This window comes from Tenrec ecaudatus, chromosome 6 (genome assembly GCF_050624435.1).
Source record: "Tenrec ecaudatus isolate mTenEca1 chromosome 6, mTenEca1.hap1, whole genome shotgun sequence".
NCBI lineage: Eukaryota > Metazoa > Chordata > Mammalia > Afrosoricida > Tenrecidae > Tenrec > Tenrec ecaudatus.
Genome location: NC_134535.1, coordinates 33,909,011 through 33,933,686, shown reverse-complemented (window position 1 = coordinate 33,933,686; position 24,676 = coordinate 33,909,011). Strand labels below are relative to the sequence as shown.

The 24,676-nt window shown below is 42.4% G+C and overlaps 1 protein-coding gene across 2 annotated transcripts; it reads left to right on the top strand.

Moving 5' to 3' along the window:
* Nucleotides 1–482: 482 nt before the first annotated feature.
* NUDT4 (nudix hydrolase 4) lies at nucleotides 483–24,447 on the top strand. 2 transcript variants are annotated; one of them, XM_075551181.1, is made up of 5 exons: nucleotides 483–909; nucleotides 13,028–13,138; nucleotides 14,440–14,484; nucleotides 16,091–16,175; nucleotides 16,868–24,447. In XM_075551181.1, exons 1-5 carry the CDS (start codon nucleotides 811–813, stop codon nucleotides 17,068–17,070), a joined length of 543 nt encoding a protein of 180 aa, XP_075407296.1. In that variant the 5' UTR covers nucleotides 483–810; the 3' UTR covers nucleotides 17,071–24,447. The 2 variants fall into 2 exon arrangements, with proteins under 2 accessions (XP_075407296.1, XP_075407295.1); XM_075551180.1 differs by having other exon boundaries at nucleotides 16,088–16,175.
* Nucleotides 24,448–24,676: the final 229 nt, after the last annotated feature.

Below are 24,676 nucleotides of genomic sequence, written 5' to 3'. Positions count from 1 at the left end.
TTGCAAGAATTTTTAAAAGTAGGGGGGTGGGGTGGGAGAAAGACACGTGCACTCCCCCTTCCCTTCAAAAGTTCTCCCGGCCGTCACCTTCGTGTCTCTCGGCTCTGGGGCGAATTCTGACTCTCAGAGGGCGCCGTCAAGGCAACGCCCGGCACTTCCTGACGGGGAGCAACTTTGCTGAGGATGTCTGCAGCAAAGCACCTCTCCCGGACAGGGGCAGGCCATGGGAAAGTCGCGGGGAGCGAGGTGGCTTCGCTCCTTCGGCTCCTTTATCACCGGCAGTAAAACGCCCTGCGCGCTTCGGCCTCACCTGAACCCGAGTTCGGAGCGGAAAAGCCGGAGCGCGCAGCCCCACCCTCGGCGCCCCGCCCTCGCTCCGCCCTCTCGGCGCGCAGGCGCAGGCGCACGGGGAGGGGCGGGCACGCGCGCCTCCCTTAAATGCGGGCGGAGGGGCGGCGCTCAGTCGGAGCCGCGTTGCTGCTCGGCGGGCTGCGCTTCTTAACTGTCTCCGCGTGGCGCGAGCCTCCCTTCCCTGGCGGCGGCGGCGGCGCGGCGCAGCAGCGGCGGCTCCATGGAGAGCGGCGGACGCCCGGGTCGAGGCAGCGCTTCCACCCCGACACCCGGGCCCCAGTGACCCTCGCCTGCGTCCTGCTCCGCCTTCTGAGCGGCCCCCACCCGGACTGACCGGCCTCGCCGCCCCTCTCCTCCCGGCGCCCCGACGCGCCCTCGCCCGCACTCCTCGGCGGGGTGGCGGCGGCCGGGCCTCCGCGGCGGCGGCCGGAGCAGCAACGGCAGCAAGAGCCCGCCTCTATGATGAAGTTCAAGCCGAACCAGACGCGGACGTACGACCGCGAGGGCTTTAAGAAGCGGGCGGCGTGCCTGTGCTTCCGGAGCGAGCAAGAGGACGAGGTGAGGGAGGGCGGCCGGCGCGCGCCGGGCTGGGCGGGCTGTGCGCCCCCGCGGCGACCCTCGGTCGGTCGGGCGGCTGAGCTTTGAGGAATTAGCTCCCCTTCCCTTCCCCCCGCGCCTCCTTTCCTTTCTCCGGGTGGTTCGAGGGCAGACAAAGGGGCTCGCCCAGTCGCCTCCACCTCGGAGGGCGGGGGTCCCAGACGCCCTCCGGTCCCTGTGGGTCCCGGGCGGTGGAGGCTGCGCCCAGGGGGAGCCGTCGGCGCACACGTGAATGGGCGTGAAGCCGGATAGCTAACCGAGAGAGGGGTGGAAATGGCGTGAGCGTGGTAGCCCTTGGCCTCGGCTACTTTCCCTTCCTTGTTACGGCAAATTGCGGTTGTGGATTAAATGGAATCGTAGTCGCGTGCTTTGAAATAAAAACCCACTCAGACGGGTTCTGGCAGTTGCACCTTCAACGGGACCCATTAGCTCAAAAGCCCTTGGCACAAAGAGCCTTAATAAGGAAACGACCCCCTTGTTTAAAGTCTTCCCCCTGTAGAAAGATGGCTAGTGAAAAATGTAGAATAAGGCAAAAGGTGGAGTAAAAAAGTTGTTTTCACACAGTAATTTCAAGGTTTCTTTACTTTGCTGATTGACTAAGCCCCTGGGAAGGGGCAACCTGTATCCTGTCCGGTTCCAAGAGCAGTCCAGCCTCTCGTTTACCTGTCACTGTTGAGTTCATAGTGAGTTCCTGGGGGGGGGGGAGGGTGCCAGGAAAGCAATTTTTATTCGTTTCAGTTCCAGTTGTTTAGTATAAAAATGGCTCACTTTTAAATTTGCTTAGGGCAGTGCCAATCGATGATCGATTGGTAACTGATCATAATCATCTAGCATCAGGTAGATTATCCAGTTTTACTAATCTGTTACAGGGATATACTCCCTATCTGTCAGGATTATAAATTTGAAAAGAGGCTCTGATTTTGTAAAATGAGAGTTAGGGAGATCCAGCCATACCTAGAAGCACAACTTTTGATGTGGTGGGAGGGAAATGTGAAATTGTTACATACCGATTAATAAGTAAACACAAGCAGAGCCTGTGCTTACCTTATTGGGTAATCAGACACTGTTTAGACAGGGGAGAAATTAACATTCTAGGTTCACTTTCCACCATCAACTGTGTCCGATAAAATAGCAGGCCGAGCTGGAGATAGGGATTTAATGGCTTCCTTATTGCTAGTCCCTGTGCACTAGTTGTTTAGTTGTCCTTGAGATTAAGACCTCAGATTAAGAAAAAATAACATTCCTAGATCTGGCTTTAAGTTCAATTTGTGTGTAAACTGCAGTACTACTGTGCCAGTCAAGTGTCTTAGTACACAGTGTGACTTTCATGCTTAAAAACATTAAACACTTGCTGATACACTGAAGCATCTTGCATATTAACTATCAAAGTAGTGTATTTCACAAATTTGAATACAAGGAGACTTCAGAAAGTTTGTGGGAAAAGAGAATGAAAAGATAATGGAATGTTTCCAGATCTTTGAAGCTTCCTAGTTTTACAGGCGTTTGGGTTGAGTGTAACAGACTGCTTGTTAGCAAAAATCAAGGGCTTTAAAATGGTCCCCTTAAAAGTTTTGGCATTGCCTTTATGTTTTGTAAGAACTTGATCTATCCATCTACCATATATGCTCGAGTATAAGCCAACCCGAATATCAGCCGAGGCACCTAATTTTACAAAAAACTGGATTAAAAATGCTGAAAAACTTGGCTTATACACGAGTATATACAGTACTTAGGGGAACCAGAACCTAAAAGGGAAACAGCTTAGTATTTACACAGTAACAAAGTCAACAAAGTAAGTATCCTCAAAAACTCAAAGATGTAAGGGCCCTTGAGGGAAGGATCATAGGAGGGCTCTCGGCCATGGATCTTGTCTTGACTTCAGCTATACTGTATAGCGATGCTCTTTGCAGAGCGCTGGACATTGTTGGAATGCCTTTGTGTTTTGTTACATTTAATCCTCACAGCTGTGAGATGGTGCTGGTTACTGTCAGTTTATAGGTGAGAGGCAAGCTCAGTGCAAGTACTGTGTCCAAATGACACAAGTACTCGTGGTATTTCCAGGTTTCAGGGCCCAGTTCCGACTCACGCTGAGCTGTTGGCACCAGACCCAGCTCTCAAATCAACTGGGTGCTCACTGTTCTTTGAAGGAGTGAGCAATTGCAAGACTTGGCTTAGCAGTCGGGAGCCCTGGTGGCGGAGTGGTTGTGTTGAACTGCTGAGAGGTCAGCCATTCAAAACCACCCGCCACTCCTCAGGAAAAAGACGAGGCATTCTGTTTCATAAAGAGTTACATTCTCAGAAATCCACAGCGACAGTTTTACTCTACCCTAAAGGGAGGGTCACTATGGCAGTGCGATTTTCATTTGAAGTTTCTGAGAAGGAGCCCTGGTGGATTGGTAGGCATTTATTTACGAGAGGTCAGTGGTTCAAACCCACTCCGCGCTAGTGGGGATGTGAGGCCATCTGCTTCCATAAAGGTTTACTTCTCTGGAAACCAAAGGGAGCGATTTTGCACCGCCCTCTAGGGTCCCTAGAATTGACTCAATGTCAGCGGGTCTGGCTTGGGTTGGGGGAAGGTTCAGAGCTTTTCTGAAAGTAGGGGATGGGAAGTACTACCACAACTTGGACTTAGAATTCAAGCTTCTGTAACAGCGGAAGTCCTTAGGGGGAAATCTGAGGATGGGAGGAAATTCTGATAAGCTATAGAAATGCCTCAGGAAATTACTGTTGCTTTTGTTGCTCATGTGAACGTTGGCAATGACTTTACTAGCAAACACTAGAACCCTAGTCTCTAGCCAGGCCAAGAGGTAGTGCTATTCGAGAAAATGAAGTAAGGCCCTTGTAATATGGATAGTTGAGGCTGACATAAATGAGCCTTCTCTACTTACAGGGCAAGTATGGTGTCAACTCCATCAGTTAACTCAGTATTTTGCTAAGAACTTGTTTCCAATCTGTTGTCATTGCATTACTCAGCTTCCAAACATAGGATCTGAAACCTGGCTTGAACCTACCTAAGAGGTAAGAAAGGTTTTTCCTCTACTGACTTAAGAACACTTAGATCCTGGCTGGAGGAAATTAAGCCCAAGTCTCTTAAAATGCAATGGGATAAAAGTGTAAATTCTTTGACCTCTTTAAAGCTCTGCAATGCTCCGATCATGCTATGCTCTCCCTGTAGTGAAGTTCACAGTCAGCCCTAACTTAGGACTTAAAGAGTTTGTTTTAGAAAGCAAGGTGGGGAGAGCAGATGCTTTGAAAATGATTAGGGCAAAGAATGTACCGATGTGCTTTGTACAATTGATGTATGTATATGTATGGATTGTGATAAGAGTTGTATGAGCCCCTAATAAAATGTAAAAAAAGAAAAAAAAACAATGAACAGACTATACAGCAAAAAAAAAGAGAGAGAGAAAGCAAGGTGGTTCTAACAGCAGTCTATCCTCTTGAGGGCTGGGGCGGATATAGTTTCCCAGTTATGCCTTTTTCCACCCTATGGACATACATTATAAGTTGTATAGGAAGAAATTGATTGGCAAAAGTAACTTGACCTGGTGAGTCCCAATAGGTCCTTTATTTCAGAATCATAGGTCCCTTTGAATACACTATCTTCCCAACTATTTTCCTCAAAACTTTTTGAAGCCCCATTCATATAATAAAACTCCAAAGTTATTAATAGGCACTAAAAAGAATTCATGGTTTAGAATAGGGATCCATTTGAGTGTTAGACTTACTGAGTATTGACAACTGTGCCTCAGAATGGACCACTACTCAATCTGTTGGACTGATTGTACATTTCTTGAGCCAGGGGCTGCATCTTCTACAGAGGGTCTACAACTCTACTACAGTGCAGAATGTACATTTCTGGGAAAGAATCAAAAGTTCCAAAAAATAATGCAATAAAACTAGGTAGAAAAAGTAGTCTCAAAAACCAGAGTTTTAATAAGCAGTAGTAATCTGTATTGGAAAACATAGTCATTGGCATTATTCCCAGGGACCCTGCTCTGAAGCTACTCACCACAAATAATCTTGCTGTTTAACAGTTGTGCATCAGTTTCGTATACAGACTATTCACGCTCTTTTCATGAGGACAGTATATGTTGAAAAATCCAGTCTGTCCTTTAAGATATTTGCCTCTAATTGAGACCATTTTCATCAAAATTAAATACATTTTTTTAAACACGGGGAAATGGCACCCATCTCATCATCTGCACGTGCAGATGTCCCGGGGACTTTCATCTTTGGAAAGGACTTCTTTAAAGTAACTTAACCAGCCATTTCCTCCCTTACATTTTTCTTCTCTCTCCGTCTTGGTATTATTGTTAAAATCGTCTTTAACTATAAAGAAGTCTGCCTCCATTTCAGACCATTAACATGCCCAGGTGGGGGAGTGGGTGGGTCACAATCCACCCTCCCCATTATCAGCACACTTCACTAGTGTTCAGTGCAGCAGAGGAGAATGAATGCACAATTGGTGGTTCTGGTTCGCCTAAGTACTGTGCTGCTGTTGCAGTGTAATGGAATAGTACAATTCTATGTTTATAGTTGTACCTAGTGGGTGTCCTGGATATGCTCCTACCCAAAGTTTGGCTACGTTTTCCATGAAACACTTGGTTAACTATAGTACAGATCAGTCAACTCGTAGTTGGAACTATTTATGGTATCCTGATAAATTCTATTATATAGAAAGGATAACCCAAAACAAACAAAACTTCTAAATAACTAAGGTTCAAATTTCTTTATTGGATTTAGGAGTCACTTGGGAGAATACTTTTGCTCTTTTCATGGAACAGAAGTGGCAATCTCTAGTGGCTGGCTGTTCCCAAAGGCAGGTGGTGACCAGTAATCATTATAAGGGAGGGAGAAAACCAAGACTTGAATGACAAATTGGGGCCATCTCTTGTTGGAGATTTACAATCCCGAGTATCAGGAGGCACAAGGGCATTACTTAGAACCTGAACAATGTGTTCAAGGTTACTTGCTGTTTACATCCCATTAAAAAGATTGAAGTAGGAGGACTGGTGGCATCGTGGTTATGTGTTAGGCAGGGTCTAATTTGAAACCAGTGCCCTGCCTTACAGAGTGCTGTGAGTCCATCACCTCAATGCCAGTGAGGAAGAGATTAAAGTAGATTTAGTGGATGAAAGGGTGGACAGTGTTCCCCAAAGTGAGTGCTACTGCCCCCTGGGGGTTGTTGAGGAGGGCTGCAATAGTAGGTAACTCATGCTTCCTTTATCTGGGATTATGGGCTAGAGAAGAAAAGTTTTTAATTGTCTGGAAAGGAGGCGAGGGAGTTTAAGTTTTGGAAACTGGGTGTAGAGTCCCATACTATATTGTTCTCAATTTAGACACTACTTGTTTCATAAGGTTTAAAGGACTCTCTCCTGTCCTTTAAAGTTACCAAACCATTCTCTTCCAAATGTAAAGCATCAGGTAGCTAGGAGAACAGCAATGTGAACAGTCACTTGTCAACAGCACCTGGAGCTTGGTGTTCTAGGCCGGCGATTGTCTGTCCAGTAAGTGGGGTGGGGTAAGGTCGGGTAATCTAGGAGGAAAAAGTCGTAATGTGAAGGTCAGCAGGTTGAATGAGCTAAGAAATGTCTTCATTTTCACCACTGGCATTGTGGTTTGAGTGTGATTCAAGGCTGCTTTGGCAACCTGGTGTTGTGAGTGTACCCCCTTTTAGAACTCTTTCTCCTTTGGACTTAGTTCTAGCATATCTGAAAGGTTAAATGTCTCCTTCTAAGTGTGATTTTTCTCACAAATGTGACAGATTATTTTGTGATTATATGTGGGGGAAGCCAGCCCCTCACACTGGCACGGGTTCAGTAAGCACAATTGTACAGTTAAAATATATAAAGATTATAATAAAGTATAATAAACATATAATAGAAATAGGAGAGAGAGTAAATAAAGAAGTCAGACGGTTCATGGTAGCATGCGCACCTCAGCTCCACTTGTGGGTACACGTGGAGATGGGAGACCAGAGAACAGGAGAGGCGAAAGCGATTTACTGCTAACCAAGGCTTAAAGCCCCTTGCTTACAGGTAAAGACATACCTCACAGGAAGAGGTTGTACTGTAGGTAATAAAATGAGAGGTGGACAATCTAGGGGTATACATGCAATAGGAAGGGGAGGGATTAAGGGTACACGTGTGACAAGATGGGTGGATCCTTGATTCATGATGGTAGCCTAGCCTTGATTGCCCTTGAGCTGGAGACTTGATTTAGTCTTACGTTTTCAGGGGAAGCAATCCACTGTCCCTAACAGCAGGGAGCGAGCCCCACCTACTGTGGGATAAACTGGATGGCTGAGTCTTCAGGGAGATAACTTGACAGTCATTTACCAGTAGTTGCAAGCAGTGTCGTAGGTCTGACATATATATTTGGGGGAGACAAGCTGGGGAATAGTCTTTTTATATCCCACAATTATAAAAGATTCTAATATAAAAACTGATTTTTAGAAAAGCAGTTGTAAAGGAATTTAAAACTTGTGAGTGATCAGGTATATAGATTGTCAGCTGCTGCTGTGCCGTTTATTGAATTAGCTTTCATAAGCCATCTGTTGCTTCAGTAATACTGTTTCCAGTGCAGGCAGTCTGGAGTGTGTTAGCTGGTTGTGCCAGGAAACTCCTCCATGTAAAGTTTATTCTATTAGAAATTGGAGGTTCCGACAGTGGTTCCTCATAGGAGGTATTGCTACTTTGTGGCATGCATCAAAATACTGTAACTCGTTATTTAATTTGTTAAAGATATTCTGTTGTATCTTTGTTTCTTATGCATAGAAAGGCAAACTGTAAACCATGAAGGGGTTTCAAAATGTTCATGGGAAATGGAGTTGAAAGATAATGGAATTTTCTCAGACTTTTTGAAGTCCCCTCATGACCAACGTTTGCTCCATGTGAACTGAGGAGCCCTGGTGGAGTAGTGGTTAGTCAGTAGTTTGAAACCACCAGCCACTCCTCAGGTGAAAGATGAGGCTTTGTAGTCCCATAAAGAGTTAAAATCTTGGAACCTCACCAGGGCAGTTATATTCTATCCTATAGGATCACTATGAGTCAGGATCAACTTGATGGCAGTGAGTTTGGTTTGGGTCTACTTACTGAATATTGCGAAATTTGTAAATAAGGGATAATATTCCATTTCTTTAAAGTGCTTCTCCCTAAATGGAAAAGCTTAAGCTTTTAAAGTTTGACACATTGGGCTATTTCCTAGCCATCTGGAGACAAAAGATGATAAAGACAAAATGGATTCAGCTAGAATGTTATGTTCACATACTTGTCTGTAGCTAGCTGATTGTCAGGATTCTGGTTTTCCGCAGGAAGGAGCGTTTTAAAGCAGGACTGCAGAGACATGGTTCTCCTCATCCAAACCGGTATGTCCCAGAGCTGCTCTAGATCAGCCTGGTCCAGTGTGTATCCACAGAGGGTTGTTGAGCACAGGAAGGCTGACTCTCGAAAAGTGAACTGGGGAGCTGCTGTCAAGTTGATTCCTACTCCTAGCAGCTATGTGCACAACAGATACACAAAACACAATGCAAAGATTATGACTGGGTGGTTTTGAATGAAGCTCCCGATTTACCACTGGTGGCACAGTGGTTAGATAGCATTGGGCTGCAATCTGTAAGGTCGGCAATTTGAAAACCCAGCTCTGCTCCAAGGGAGAAAGGCTGCTCTCTGATCTACTCCTGGGAACAGATAGACAGTACCAGAAATTCACATTGACACAGACTCCGTGGCAGTGAGTTTTGTTTATAAATGAAGATAGCCTTTCTGATGAGTAGCCGACCACCCATACCTACTCGCTCCATTATCACTGAGTCAAAGAAGTTCCTTTTAAACATCATAGAATTTGGTATTAAGAATTCAGACCAATCCATATAGATCTCATTTCATGCATAAAGCAAAAGCCAAGCTCACTGCCATAAAGTTCAGTTCCAGTTACGGCAGTAAATATTTGGGGAACAGATAGGCCACGTCATTCTCCTGTGGAGCAGTTGGTGGATTTGAACCAGCGATCTTGTAGCAGGCAGCCTAACACTTACCCAGCATTGCCACATAGTGTTGACAGAGTGCTTTTTACATCCTAAATGCTTTTATTTTAACTTTACCTATGTGCAGTCTTAACCGGGGCTCCACAACCTTTAACTATCACAGACCATCGGTAAGTCTGTCATGTGAGTAAAATGGAACGGTGAATTCTGATAGGCATTTGTTTAAAGTGTGGCCTTGGAGGTGCTTACAAAATTCTAGATTTTTAGCCCTTTTTTCAAGTCCTTTCCAGAATGCAGTCTCATCCATGCTTAGCATACTAGTTCACAAATAGCCCGCCCTCATAAATAACACATAACAAACAGATTTTTAAAAAGTTCTAGTATAGTGTGTCTTTGTATATACTACACATAGAAGTGAATTCACCCTCATTCAGTAGTTGTGCATATATTAATTTTGATTATTTGTATGCTAAAGCTATAAGCCATGTTTAAGATGTCACAGATTGAGTTTGGTAGTGGCCTCTAAGAGAAAAATAAACTGCATTGCTCAGGGGCAGTTTGCCTGACCTAAGAGCAATGGAGATCTGTGTATCTGGTCCTCACCTGGGGACTTAATAAGCAGAGAGCCATGGTGGACCAGAGCCATTGCCTTGTTCAGATTGCGCTGGCCCCCACGAGAGACTGGAACAAGATAGGTATAAGCACCTACTGCTTCAGCCTCTTGGAGTCCTTGGGCAACCAGTCAGGTCATTTGAGTAAGAGATAGTGACTCCTCTGTGCCCCTCTGCAGTTCTCATGGCACCAAGCAAGATGAAGATTCAGTTGGCTGGGCACCATGGCCTCTAGGTTGAGATACACCAACCCAGCCTGTAAGTACAGGCTTGGCCTTTAATTTCTTCCATACTGGAGAAAATGATTCACTTTGGCATGCCTATGAAAATAGCACTAACATATGGGCAGGGGGCAGATTTTGCTGTGTGCTGAAATGTCTAGCTTGCATTATTTGCACAAAATTCAGGAATTGGATAGCTGTTTTTTAAAATCCACCTTTACCTTGAAATTTTAGGTTAGTCTTTTTCATGCACTCCATTCTTACCTTCCTTTCAAATTCTTTAAATCTCAGTAATTCTACATGGACAGTTGGAATAATTTGAAAATAGTCTTATGTCTGGGAAGTGATGCAGCTCCATCTGCTGGTGGTTAGGGTCGAGTTGAGTGCTCAGGCCAGGATCTAAGGCATTGGCATCTACTCTTGATTAACACTCAACTGTCCTACGGTGCGTGCTTTTTACAGGCTAAGGAAATAAAGCCGTGAAAGGTAGACCATTGATTTGTGCATCAAGAAATAGAACATACTATGGTTGTTGTTTCTCCTATATTGCTTGAAACAGATTCAGGTTCAAACCTCTATCTTCTAATATTAACTACATTTACGTAACCTGTCTCTTTAGTGCCTAATTTTGATACTGAAGCCCATTTTGCTGTTACTTAAGAAAACCTTAGCTCTAAGATTATCTAGGAGCTCTGGTGGTATAATGGTTATGAGTTGGCCTGCAATCCAAATGGTCAGCAGTTCGAAACCAACAGCAACTGCTCGGGAGAGATATTTGGCTTTCTACTCCAGTAAACATTTCAAGTCTTAGATGCCCATTGAGCCTTGACTCAGTGGCAGTGTGAGATCTTTCATCCCTTTTTATCAAAATTGCTATTTGAGGCTGTGGACTTGATACTACCCTCAAAGACAGTCTTCAGTATTTTAGCTCAGGGTTTAATTTTGTGTTAACTTACACTACTTTCTGTGGATAACGGAGTCTTGTCCAGGTAAAGGAGGGAAGCCACACTTACGACCACTTGAGCACTAGATTACTGTTCTGATGTGACCTTGTGTTGCCTTGTCAACTGGATGAGCTTGTTTGCCTGCATAGGTATTCTCTTGGAGTTCTTGGGGTGGTACAAATGGTTAATACACTCAGCTGCTAACCAAAAGGTTGAGAGTTTGCATGTACCTAGAGGAAGATAATCTTGGGTGTGTCCAGAGGAAGGCCCTGGGCATCTACTTGTAAAAAAAACAGTGATTGAAAGCTCTTGGGAGTACACATCTACCCTGACACAGCACGGGATCCCCATGAGTTTGAACTGAGTAGATGGCAACTGGTTCCCTTATATATATAACAACTCAAAAGTTTTCAGTGGATTTGGGAATTGGTGGAGTTACTGAGCTGTCAGCCTTGAACTTTCTAATATGGAAGGCTGGCTCCAGTGGGGGAGGGGAATCTTATGCTGGCAGTGAACCTCTAAGGCCAGTTGCTCCTTTCTGGCAGTGCATGGAGAGGGCACTGTACAGATTCCACTGCTGGCATACTTGCTTGAGAAAACGTGGCCCAAAGCTTTGCTCTAAACTTTTCTGGTGTTTTTTCCTCTGTGAATTGTATGCTTGAAGATAACATGAGGGGACTTCAAAATGCTCGTGGGAAAAAATTACATTATCTTTTAAGTCCCATTTCCTTTCACAGATGTACTTTTGCTAACATTTTTGCTCAATTTCTCCCACAAATGTTCATTTGTAAGATGGATGTGTGATTCTGTGTCAGGAGGTTTGTTGGTCTCTAGTGTATTCATCTCTGATACCTATCATTTTTGTTTCAAAAAAAAACTTGTATCTCTCATACCTCATACTGTTCTAGATCAGGGCTCCATAGACTTTGCCTATAAGGGATCACGTGGAAACCTGGGGTTCTGTGGACCATGGGATCACTGTCACACTATTCATCTCTGCACTGTAGTACAACAGCAGCCACAGACAGCAGGTGAATGAGAACGTGACTAAAGACTTTATGGACGCCAAAATTTGCATCTCCTAAAATTGAGAAATGTCTAAATCAATCTCTGTCCAGAGATGGTACAAAAACCAGGGGGTAGGCCACAGTTCGGCCACACCCATTTTTTGCTCCTTAATTACCTATATAAGGAGCCTAGGGTAGTTGATTACAAGTTGGGCTGCTAACCACAAAATCAGAAGTTTGAAACCACCAGACACTCTGAGGGAGAAAGGCTTTCCACCTGTAAAGATTTAGTCTCAGAAATGCAAGAGCAGTTCTTACCTATTTTATAGGATCACTGTGAATCAGAATTGACTTGTTGGCAGTGAGTTAGAAATGAGTTACTGAGGCCCGAGTGGCTTCTGCTTACTGATCTAGGTTTCCACTAGTCATAAGTGTAATACTAACACTGTCTACAGACAGCATGTGTTGTTACCTAAGCATTCTCCACCATGTGTTAGTTGAGGAAAGCAAGCATAGTTAAGGCAAGAGATTCTGTAACTTCCAAATAAATGATGCAAGCACACGCTGTATTAGGCTGAGTTGACTGGAGAAACAAATTCAGTGACATATTTATATGAGAGCTTTATATCAAGAATTAATGAATCGAGAAAATAGCCCAGCCCAATTCAAGTCCATAAGTCAGGTAATTTTCCATAAAACCCTCTTCAGACTACAGACAAGCAGTGATGCAGAATGCAGGACTGTCGTAGGTTGGTGGGTGCAAAGTTGTGTGGCTCCAATGGCAATGGAAGCATCAGGTCTCACTGTCCAACCAGCAGGGAGGCGAAAGAGGGGTGGGAAGGGGTGTCCAGAGAAGGTCGTGCGCACAAGGGAGCATCATCAGGCTATGATCTGATTGACAGATTGAATACCACCCCTACACTTTTATAGATTTTATATCTTCAAGTTGACATGAAATTAAGTAACTACCAGTGCATGCATTTCTGAGGATAATAAACCAAGGCTAGGCCCTTATCCTTTCTTACTGTCCAAGAATAGGAGCTTTTCATCACATTGGATCTGAGAGCTTCATGCTGTTACTGGGGTCTTATTTCATAAAGACATTGTTCACATTGGCTGTCAGTTGCTTTTGTTATGGTATAATGTCTGTCCCTAATAATTTGGTATAATGTCTGTCCCTAAAAGATGAGAATAAATTTACAACCTTGCAGAGCATGAGATCGCATTTATGTGAATTGTTTTTAAAGCGCTTCCCAGTTCCAACCAGGCTGCTGTACCCAAGTGTCCTTATTAGTGGGTCGTCTTGCAGGTATTGCTGGTGAGCAGCAGTCGGTATCCAGACCAGTGGATTGTCCCTGGAGGTGGAATGGAGCCCGAGGAAGAGCCTGGCGGGGCTGCCGTAAGGGAGGTTTACGAAGAGGTAAGACACAAATAGTGGAGGTTGGCTGATCTCACACAAACTGAGTTTAGTGATAATCCCCTTATTGATGCTTATTGAAACAAAGCATTTTGCTCTGTAACACAGAAGAAACAAAGATGCAGGTTACGAACGTTCTGGTTTTGTCTGCAGTGTTTTTACATGTACCTATAACTAGCATTTTCCTGAGTTTCCCTCCTTTACTACTACCTAGTAAAAATGGCTTGAAGTAGAATATGGAAAGCCCTAGAATTGAATACAATAGCCTTATCCAGGAGTAAATTTAGTATTTTTGGAGAGACACAAATCGTGTGCTGTGATTGACCCTCACTCAGGTAGATTTGCTGTCTTAAGGTTCATTAAAATGTGGGCCATACACAAAAGCATGTATGTGGCCTGCTTGCACGCTTGGAGTGGGTAAGTCATAGCTGAAACATGCTTTTACGAACTGCAGACTGTACCCTGAGTACCTTCAATAGTGAATAGCAATTGCACAAACTCTCTGGGCCTTGGTGTGCATTAGAGATGGTTTCAAAGGATCTTAAGAATTGTAAACAGCAAAAAGCACGCTAAGTAGAGGAAACAGCATACAGCTCCTCCTCCATCTAGTGTGATTTGAGCCAGGGAGCACACTGGGGCAGTCCTCCTCGGTGGAGTTAGGCAGACTTGGCAGGAGAATACATAGAAAGAACCCAATCTCCTAGGCCAGGGGAGAAAGTGGAGGAAACACCAAGACTGCCCTTTACATTTAAAAGGAGAGGAAACAAGATTGTTCATACATACAGAAAGGTCCGTTTTCATCATGAATTTTTGTCCAAAATGGCACAGAAAGTCTAATTCTATTAGCATTGGCACAAAACAAATGACAAACTAGATAATTGGCCATGGGAAGTTACACATGGAATAAATTAAGACATGTTTTGTAAGCCACACGTTGTGAATCTTGGTTTAGCCAAAGAACATTCACAGAAGTTTGGTATGGATGAGCCTATTTTATTTGGATTCAGAAATCTAACAAGGAAAAAAATAAATCAAACCCACTGCCAGTGAGTTGATTCCAACTTATAACAGCCCTCTCTCTATAGGGCTTCCAAGAGTGTAAATCTTAACAGAAGCAGACATCTTTCTACCTCAGAGCTGCTGGTGGGTTTGAACTACTTACCTTGTGGTCAGCAGCCCAATATTTATCCTGTGTACCACCAGGACTCCCCCCAAAAATCTGAATAGCCAAAATGCAACTCTATTATGCAAAAGTAAAACGTTGTTTTTCTTCCACCCCCCCCCCCCCCCCCCAAAAAAAATAGGCTGGAGTAAAAGGAAAATTGGGCAGACTCCTGGGCGTATTTGAGGTGAGTTACCAAAGTAATCCTCCACTTGTTCATAATACAAAATAATACTGTTGATAATTGCCCAAACCATCCAGGTGCCTGGTTATTCGGAGGAGGTAAGTCAGTCATAAGAATTAGGAAGGTGTTGAGAAGTACTATTTTATACAGCGGCAGCATTGTACTTTAACTGACTCCTGGAGAGGTGAGGTGGGTATCTTTGAACTGGTGACTCTGGTTAGCAGCTCCAGTACTTGACCCACTGCACCACCAGAGCTCCACGGCATCCTTTGTGTCACCTAAAGGACTTGGGTCTCTTGTGTGGATTGTCTGGGAAGATTGTACCATTCCCTACAGCATTAATCAGTAGGCATAAAATGACTTTATCCTGAAAAACATGGAATAGTACATGCCAACTTAATAAAACTCTGTTCCATATAACCCATTACTACTAAAGGGGAAATTGGAAGTGATGGGTATTTAAAGATGGGGGAAATGAACATGACTTCAGAAATGTGTTTTCACTGCTTTCTTGCCATTTGCACCCCCACCAGATACTACCGTTAGGGTTACCTTGTTCCTTCTGATGAAACCCCATGCATTTTATTTCAAACCCTTTTGTGGTAATTTGCTGGGTGTGGAGATCCTCATTTTTTATGGAACTCCTCCATAGGATTGTCCGCAACCAGAGTTCATTAGGAGTCCTAGTCTTTCTTAAGCAGATTTCAGTACGCACTGGATAATAGCGCCATCTTCTGGTTAAACTGAACTCGGATACAGGTTCCCTGTGCTAGCCAGAGGAGCACATGGATCAAATAGCACATTGTGTCAATCCGCTGACAAAAGTTTTTAAGTAAGCCTCTCAAATTAGAAAGGAAAGATGTGTAACACTGGTGAGGCAATCATAGTTTAAAGCGCTTGAGAAATTCAGACTATGATCAGGAAGCCCTAACCAGTGCACCTTTTCCTTTATGAAACTTGTGACTATAGGATAATAAAAACATTCATTTAGCAGACAAATGATTCTTATGAGCAGCAAAAAAGTTTGCCTAAAGTTTTAGCCAGTCCTCAACCTGTGGGTCGCAAGCCCTGTTTCCATTGGTCTTAGGAACCGAGACACCACTCCTCTATCTCCAGGCAGATACACCCACATATGAGTACCCGGCGTGAAGACTGTTAAGCATGCTACACCATGCTTCAAGACAAAATTTCATTTATTTGTACCGTATATACTCAAGTATAAGCCTACCCAAATATCAGCAGAGGCACCTAATTTTACCACAAAAACTCAATTAAGGAGGGAGGGGGAAAAAAAAGAGGACCTGATGCAAGGGGCTTAAGTGGAGAGCAAATGCTTTGAGAATGATTGGGGCAGGGAATGTATAGATGTGCTTTATACAAGTGATGTATGTATATGTATGGATTGTGATAAGAGTTGTAACAGTGCTAAATTTATGAGTCATGGTTAACTTGCCAGCAGTGAGTTGCGTGGGTCCTTTCACCGTAAAAGCCAGCATGTGTTCATTTTGAGCGTATAGACAGATCTCTATGTATCTCTCTCTCACACACGAAATGTGTACATAGCTAGTGCTTGTAAATTAAAATGCCTTTTTTTTATATATTCAAGCAGAATCAAGACCGAAAGCACAGGACTTATGTGTATGTTCTTACAGTCACAGAAATATTAGAAGATTGGGAAGATTCTGTTAATATAGGTAAGTTTCCTTTCCTTTTGCTACCTGAATTCTCTTTGGTTACCTTTATATTGGTGAAAGGAAAGCCAAGTTGTATCTCCACACTTGGATTGATCTTCAGAATGCCTCCCCAGCATAGCATGCCTCCTGAATCTGGATGGTAAGACGTAGCCTTTTAATTGAAGCGTGTAGTTCAGTAGAACAGCACAGGCATGCTGTCAGTCCTTTCCCCTGCCCGCTTCTAAGACACATTTACTCACATGTGTTGTTTTGAGATAATGGTATTAAAGGAAACTGCCTCAAGCACTTGTTACTTATAAGTACATCTTTCTTAAACTGTTGACCATTATCCACCCCCACGCATAGTTACAGATTCCTTTTCAGGACATAATGTGCCAAATGTGCTACCTAGTTATGCCTAAGGCTTTGGTCGTGTTCTTTTTTAACTCCACTTTATTTTATAATAATTAGCAATATTGTGCACAGTTGGTCTCTTAGATTAATGTTAAACTGTTAATCTCTCACCGAAAAGTAATTAAGTACCTGACCCTATCTATCGGTTTAGAGGTAGGAACCAGACCATCAAATATCTAAGCTGTGTCTTGCCAGGGGTGAGGAAGTATGCTTTGTGGGTGACAAGTGGGGTACTATTAATAGGTGACACTTCTAAAAAATGAACGTTATTGTACAGTTAACAATGTCCTATTTTCTAGGAAGAAAGAGAGAGTGGTTCAAAGTAGAAGATGCCATCAAAGTGCTCCAGTGTCATAAACCTGTCCATGCAGAGTATCTGGAAAAACTAAAGCTGGGCTGTTCCCCTACCAATGGAAACTCCTCGGTCCCTTCCATCCCAGACAGTACCACCTTGTTTGTCACTGCTGCACAGACCTCTGGGTTGCCACCCAGTGTGAGATAGAAGCTGGTGGCCTCCTGCCCGGTGAACCTGCAAGGAGGAGAGGCTGCCTTTTCCTTGGCAAACATCTGAATGACCCTTGCAAACTGTCAGAATTTGCCATGCAAGGTTGCAAACAATTTGCATGTTTTTCAGATGCTTTCAAACCTTTTATATATATAAAAAAGTGTAAAATATTTTAATAGCCAATGCCATGTGAATTTTTTTTAATGCCTTAACTGTGCCCCCGCTCCCATGTGTTCTGCTTGGTTTCTTTTCACAGTATTTTTCTACCATGCTGTTTGTCCAGTCTGGTTTTCAGTCATCTTACTGATAGGTATATGTCCATGCACACCCCAACCCCATTTGCTTTCTTATTCACAGCATTAATGTATTCCACAAATCTACCTGTGGTGATAATTGGTAAAAAGGCTACTACGGAATATTAAGGAAATTGTGTATCTATCCCAAAAGTTGTTTCCCTAGAATTACAATTTTAATTAGTCAATTCCAGACTTTATTATTCACTTTTTTGTGTTATCCAGTAATTACTTAGAAGCAGATTGAATTTGCTCTTTTCAGAGATTTGTCAACTTTTTAATCTCAGTTTCACCACCAGTATTACTCCCGAGCTACTTGATTGTCATTTCCCCTACAACCCAGTAGTAATTTAACACAAAGCAGCAACCCTGTAGAGTTGGTGATTTTAGGAAACTATTGTTAGAGATAAATGAAATAAAAATAGAAAAAAATTGTTATGAAGAAAATAGCTCTTAGGGAGGATCGAGGCAATACATTACACACAATTCCTTTGTTACATTTTATTTCAGCGCATCGGGGGGCCACAAATTACCTCGGGGGCTGCATGTGGCCAATGGCCACCATTTTGACACCCGTTTCATAGGTTTCCCATAGGTACTATTTATACCATCACTTAAATTTTAGAGCAGCGTGACACCCTCTATTCTTGACTTTTAATTGCTTTTATTCTTGCTTAAAATCCATCCCCAACTAAAATACATGGGGACTTTCCTCATTCAAACTCCTGTTTTGCCCCTTCCCCCAAGCCAATCAGAAATGACGTGGAAGAAATCTTTTGATTCAGGTCTGGGTAAGGAAGTGACAGAATGTTCTTTATGTAGACTTAAGCCTGTTGTAAATGCTAATGACTAGTCAGTATAAGATAGAAAATACAGTGAAGATATTCTGGTCTACCAGTTAACTTTGTAAAACTGTAATTGCTGCTAAAGATCTGTTACACTTAAAGACAAATTGATGCCACTGTTTTGAAAATAGAATCTTGTACCATAAACACAGCTGAACAAAGCTAATAGTTCATAAATAAATGTCAAAGGATTAAGTGTAGAGCAACTATTAACCAGTGATATAATTTTATTCTAAATTAGGTCGCATGATCAATAGGATCTTCCAGAATTTTTATATTTTGTTTTTCTGCCCCTTTGTACAAAAGTATGTATTCTGGGTGGTTTTTGTTTGTTTTTTAAAGGAAACCTTGAAATTGATGCTTTCTACCAATCTCCAATGGACTAGGATTTTTTTCCTCTTAGGAATCTCTTAAATTTCCTTAAATAGGTACTTCACAGCCAAGAACTGGATTTCTTTTGTGTACATAAGATTGCTTCCAAATGAAGTGCTGTCACAAGTACTAGGGGGTGGGGGGTGGCGGTTTAAACTTGTACATGATATTCTTAAGTAATAATGCATGATCTTATTTTATGAACTATGTATTTGACATGTAAAAAATGTACAGTATTGTCAACCATCTCTTAAAAGTTAGCCTATAAATATTGATGTATAATTTTTTTTTTTTGGTCAGAAACATTTGGACTAAGCATTGCCACGGGTCAGGAGTTTCTCCATCACCATTTCACAAATTGTCTTCAGTCTTTGCAACTAGCAAGATGCTCACAACTTCTGTTTGCAGAAGTGGACTACAGTTGTCACATTTTAAATTTCTCTGGGGTTGGTTCTTCACTACCCCTCTGGAGCCCAACTGGAAAAATTGTAGGAAAGGCCCTGAGATTTATTCCTCAAAAGAATTAAAGTCTACAAATTGAACCCAGCACAGAATCCAAACAATTGTCTCCTTTCTATAGTCTCCCAAATCTGTGGTGTTGGGACTATCATTTGAGCTTTCCATTAGGTAGTTGAATACAACTGGGAAGCTATTACTCAGTCCCATGTGCCTCCCATGTTTAAAAAAGACAACCCTTAATGAGTTCAATAAGACTTGCAGACAAGAAGTAGGAACTGTCCTGTGAGCTCTGTAAAGGTATTTTTCAAGCAGGCATTTGCCATCCATTTTGTCAATCTCCTTATTGTATAAAGTTAGTAAAACTGAATTGGGGAGGAATGTGTTGCATAGTCTCATTTGAGATAAATTGGGCAACACTAAAAAACTGAACAGACATATGAAGCACACATAAATAACATTGTTAGAACAAATCAATTTTGCACATATCCATCTATAATGTTGATTACATGCTTTGAGCGGTTCAGCCACTTGCTTGATCCATTCTTCCATGATCATAAACTTGACTGAGCAAAACTCTTAACTAGAGTTCTGGATATTTTGGGGCTTTAAATTTAAAGAGAATTTTCAGGGGATCACCTACCCTAACCCTCCATGGTTCTAGAAAGTCTGAACTTATGTGTCGTCTGCGGTCATTGTCCCCTTCGCCCGCCCCCCCCCCCCCCGGAGTTGTGTCTATCAGAATGTTCTGGACACCATCAGTTCTGGTTCAGTGGCAAAGGAGGCAATTAGCCACACATTCCATATCCTATTCCTGGCTGTTACTTCAGGTGAATAGAGACCATTTGTGCTTTGGATGACCATGTGCAAGCTTTTAAAACACCAGGCACCATGCAACAAATGTAAAAGATCAGGCCGATTAACTAGATGTTCCATGAAACCATGACTCGTACCTCAGAGGAACCAAATCCCACAAAGTGTTTTGTACTTGCACAGACAAGACCTTTTGGCTTTGGTCAAATTTATATGCAATTTTTGCCAATTCAGTTTGTTTTGTTTTTACACTGTAGCTGTAAAGCTTGGAGCCAGCACATGCAGTAATTGGTTATGTAACCTTGCCATTAAAGCACTTTCCCTATCACTGTAACACAGTGCTCTCTATAAGCCAAAAAACCCCACTTCATCCTGCCCCGGGCAACCACTAATAAACTTTTAGCCTGTACGTTTGCCTTTCCTTGTCATTTTATACTAAGTGCTACCAAACTTTGGACTTCACTTAGCAATGTCTTCTAACTCCATATTGTAGCGTATATTAAGACCTAATTTCCCCTAATGGCTGAGTCACTGTATTTACCATCAGTTGATGGGCAAGTGCATGCTTTTGACTTTGAAATAGGTAGTTTAACCTTTAAAAGTTTGTATCATCCATTGGTGATAATCTCAGACTAGTGCTACAATGCATACTTCCACTTCTGATTCCACTAAAATTACTGGGCTAAAGTGATTGCACCTTCCAGGATTTCTTAGAAATGGACAACTGTTAAACACTCAGTTGATAACCCAAAAGGCTGACAGTTTAAACCCACCAATCTGCATGGAAAAAGACCCCACAATTGGCTCCTCTGGATCAATTCTGCCCTATATACATGAGATCTAAGTGACTTGATGTTGGCAGCACTCCCATCTTTCAGCCTAACATGAGGAAAAAGACATCTCATTACTACTGACCAGAGTCGTGTCTTGGCGACACACACACACACCTCCATTAATGGGATTTTTGTATCCTGAATGAATTTGACATGTTTTTGAGATTTTTCAAAATTCTTGTACCTACCCTGGCACACTAGTATCACAGTGGGTTGGACTGTGCAAAGTTGTTGGCCCTCTCCACAGGAGAAAGATATGGCTACTAGTCCTGTTAAGATCTAGTTTTGCAAACCCTCAGGAGCAGGTATAGTCTGCTCTTTGGGTTTGCTGTGAGTCAGAATTGACTCTGGCAGGTTTGGTTTTGATAATACTGTGCCTGCCCCTAGTAACAGGTTTCCACCCTCCAGTTTATATTCTAGTGGATGTGACTGACTTGATGATTACTTTCACATTAGAAGTTTGTAAAACTGCCTCTCAAGGTTTTGTAGCTTTTTATTTACAGTGCCCTATCTTTAAAAGAAAATCTTTAGAATAAGACTCAGAAAATACTTGACATCATTTTACATGGAGCAGAACAAGTCAGATATTTTGGGGTTCAAACGTAATCTTACCCTTGATGTTTCTCCATATTTAGAACACCTTCCTGAGTGGTACCATTAGCCAAATCCTAGTGTGTCTGTGACCTCTTAATGACACAGCAAAGACTACTTTTTGTCATACGCAGTGCCACTGACCCAGTGTTAAAGGAGTCCTGAGCTCTTGCACCATCCCCAAACAAGTTGCACATTGAACCACTAATTCACAGGGTTTCCCTAGTCCATCTTAAACTGGAAGCTCTGATGAAACCTGTTCAGCAACATGCAAGCCTCTAACACCAGGGTCAGTTAATAACACTAAACCAGTTTTCCTCACATTTTCCTTAGATAAAATATTTTGGCCATCAAGAATCTTAAAAATATGGGGAATACCAAAAATAGACAGGGGCCAGGGCATGGCACCCCTTTAGACGCAACTGGAAAACTCAAACAGACCTAGAACTATTTATAGGCTCTTTTTTCTTTTGTGCTTATTATAGTCTGCATGTCTACCTAGATAAGGTAGGTGGGATAAACAATCCAGAGGAAGAAACAGGACCAATGATTCCAGGGGGACATGAGAGGTGGGGGAAAGGTGTTAAACCCAGGGACAAGGGAATAAGTGATACAAAATCGGTGGCAAGGAGAGTGTAAGATGCCTGGTAGGGCTTAATCAAGGGCAATGTAGCCCAGAGGAATTACTGAAACTGAATGAAGGTGGAACATCATACTAGAACAAGAGACAACGGATATTTATAGAGGTCTGAATACAGGCATGTACATATAAGTAACGATAGGGAAATAGATCTATGTACATGTACTTACATGTCAAGTATTAAGGTAGCAGACATTAGGCCTCTACTCAAGTAGTCCCTCAATACCAGAACACTATTCTAATAACCAGGCATTCTGTGATTTTCACCTTCCCTACACAATTACTGAAGACAAAATAGGTAAATAGCAAATGTGAAGAAAGCTGATGGTGTCCAGCTATCAAAAAATACAGTATCTGGGGTCTTAAAGGCTTGAAGATAAACAAGTAGCCATCTAGCTGAGAAACAACCAAGCCCACATGGAAGTGCATCAGCCTGTATGATTGTGAGATGTTGATGGGATCAGGTATCAGGCATTAAAGACCTAAAACAAAATTACATCAATGTGAATGTAGGGGAGTATGAGTGGAGACCCAAAGCCCATCTGTAGACAATTGGACATCCCCTTACAGAAGGGTCACAAGAAAGAGACAAGCCAGTTATGGTGCAGTATAGCACTGATGAAATACCCCCCCTATCATGACCCCAATTCTGCCTTACAAATCCAGTTAGACCAGAACATGTACACTAGTACAGGTAAAAGCTGAAAACGGAATTCAGGACAGGTAAACCCCTCAGAACCAATAATGAGAGTAGTGATACCAGGAGGGAAAGGGGAAGGTGGGGGGAGAAAAGGGGAACCAATCACAATGATCTACATTTAACCCCCTCACAGGGAGATGGACAACAGAAAAGTGGGTGAAAGGAGACAGCAGTAGGTATAACACATGAAAAATAAATTTTAAATTATCAAGGGTTCTTGAGGGAGGGGAAAATGAGCTGATACCAAGGGGGCTCAAGTAGAAAATATTTGAAAATAATGGCAACATATGTACAAACGTGCCTAACACAATGCATGTATGAATTGTGATAAGCACTGTAAGAGCCCCAGATAATGATTTAAAAAGAAAAAAACCTCTTTGACCAAATATTGTAGTCACTTTAGAAAGTATGTAAATTACAGAGAAAAATCCTCCAAAAAGAGAAAAGAACCCACCATAAAAATAAAATAAAGGCCCAATTTATAACTAAAAGAAAAAATCATAAAAATGTCTTAAGCAAACTATACTACTAGGACTCCACTTACTCGACAGTGATGTTCTAGTACTAGGAATGGGTCCTACTTACAAGAATGTGAACAAAGATTTACTCTATTACGATGACGACAGGAATAAAAATTAAAAGGTAATGGTTGCAATGTACCCATACCGTGACATAGTATACAAACATTAAGAACTATATTAAAGTTCAGATATGTTAGTTGATAAAAGCTTTTGCAAAAGCAATACTGCCCACAATCTTAACTGGAAGGGAAATTTGAGTAATACACCATTGGGCTGCTAACCGTAAGGTCAACAGCGCAGAGCCAGGTGCTCCCAAAGATTAAACTTTGTATTCAGCAAAGTCTTGGAAACACCATGGGGCAGTTCTACCCTGTCCTATAGGGTCACAAGTTGGAATCAACTTGGCTTTTTTGCTCAACACGCCCATGAGTCTGGGCGACAGAAATTACTGGAGATATATATATATATATATATATATATATATATGAATTTATAAAACTGGTGCCATTTTAAAAGTGTAAGTTTTGCACTTTTATATTTGGAGAGCTGGTAGTATACTGGATAGATGTCGGGCTGCTAGCACAAGATAAGCAGGTTGAACCTACCACCCAGTCAGAGGGAAAGATACGGCTCTGATCCCACAAATAGTTCTAGCCTCTTAAAACCCACAGGGGCAGTTCTACACTGAGCTTGGTTTGGGTTTGACTCAAAGAGGTGTGCTCTTGAAAGGTTGAACACCATGCTATTAGTTGAAAGACTGGCTGAATCTGCCCAGTTTCCTCTGAAGAAGGAACTAGCAATATTCTTCCAAAAGTTTCTAGCCACTGAAAAAACTAGATTTCATGGAATCATCAGGATTCACTGGCAGCAGACTGTGGCCCACAGGACAAATCAAGCCCACTCTCTGTACAGCCCACACAGAGCGCCTTTACGTTGTTTAAAAAAAGGGAAGTCCAGGTTGGTTATTTGTAGGTTACTTGTCGGGCTGCTAACCACATTAGTGGTTCAAGACCACCAGCTACTCCACAGAGGAAAACAGGAAGCTATCAGCCCAGGTAAAAAATTTAGCCTCAGAAACCATAGTAAAGAGCAGCACTAGGATCACTAGAAGTCAAAACTCACCTGATGGTCGTGGGTTAATTTCAAATGGTTGAAAAAACGTGAAAAATTTTCTTATAGCACTACGTACTCACTTTACAAATCGCTTTCAACTGTAACTTTGAAACTTTCAACTGTAACTTTCAAACTGTAACTTTGGATGTTTATAATTGCCTGTGCCTGCAATAAATGCAGTGTTGAGTGGTAAGAGATCCACGTGACCCCAAACGTCTATTTTGTTTTTGATGAAAAAAGATGACTGAAAAATTGTTACTACTCCTTCAGTTACGCATCCTAATGCTTCCAGGGGAAACTCGAGAAACTAGAATCTTGTTAGTTGTTGTCAAGTCGGTTCCAACAGATAGATGACTTCCTATGTGTAATGAAATGAAACACTGTTGTTTTGCCCCATCCTCACCATCGCTCCTTTCCACCGCTACT

Coding starts and splice junctions, on each gene's coding strand:
- NUDT4 (XM_075551180.1), top strand. CDS start 811: ATGATGAAGTTCAAGCCGAACCAGACGCGGACGTACGACCGCGAGGGC. Junction 13,139..14,439: donor TAAGGGAGGTTTACGAAGAG/GTAAGACACAAA, acceptor CAAAAAAAATAG/GCTGGAGTAAAAGGAAAATT. Junction 16,176..16,867: donor GGAAGATTCTGTTAATATAG/GTAAGTTTCCTT, acceptor CCTATTTTCTAG/GAAGAAAGAGAGAGTGGTTC.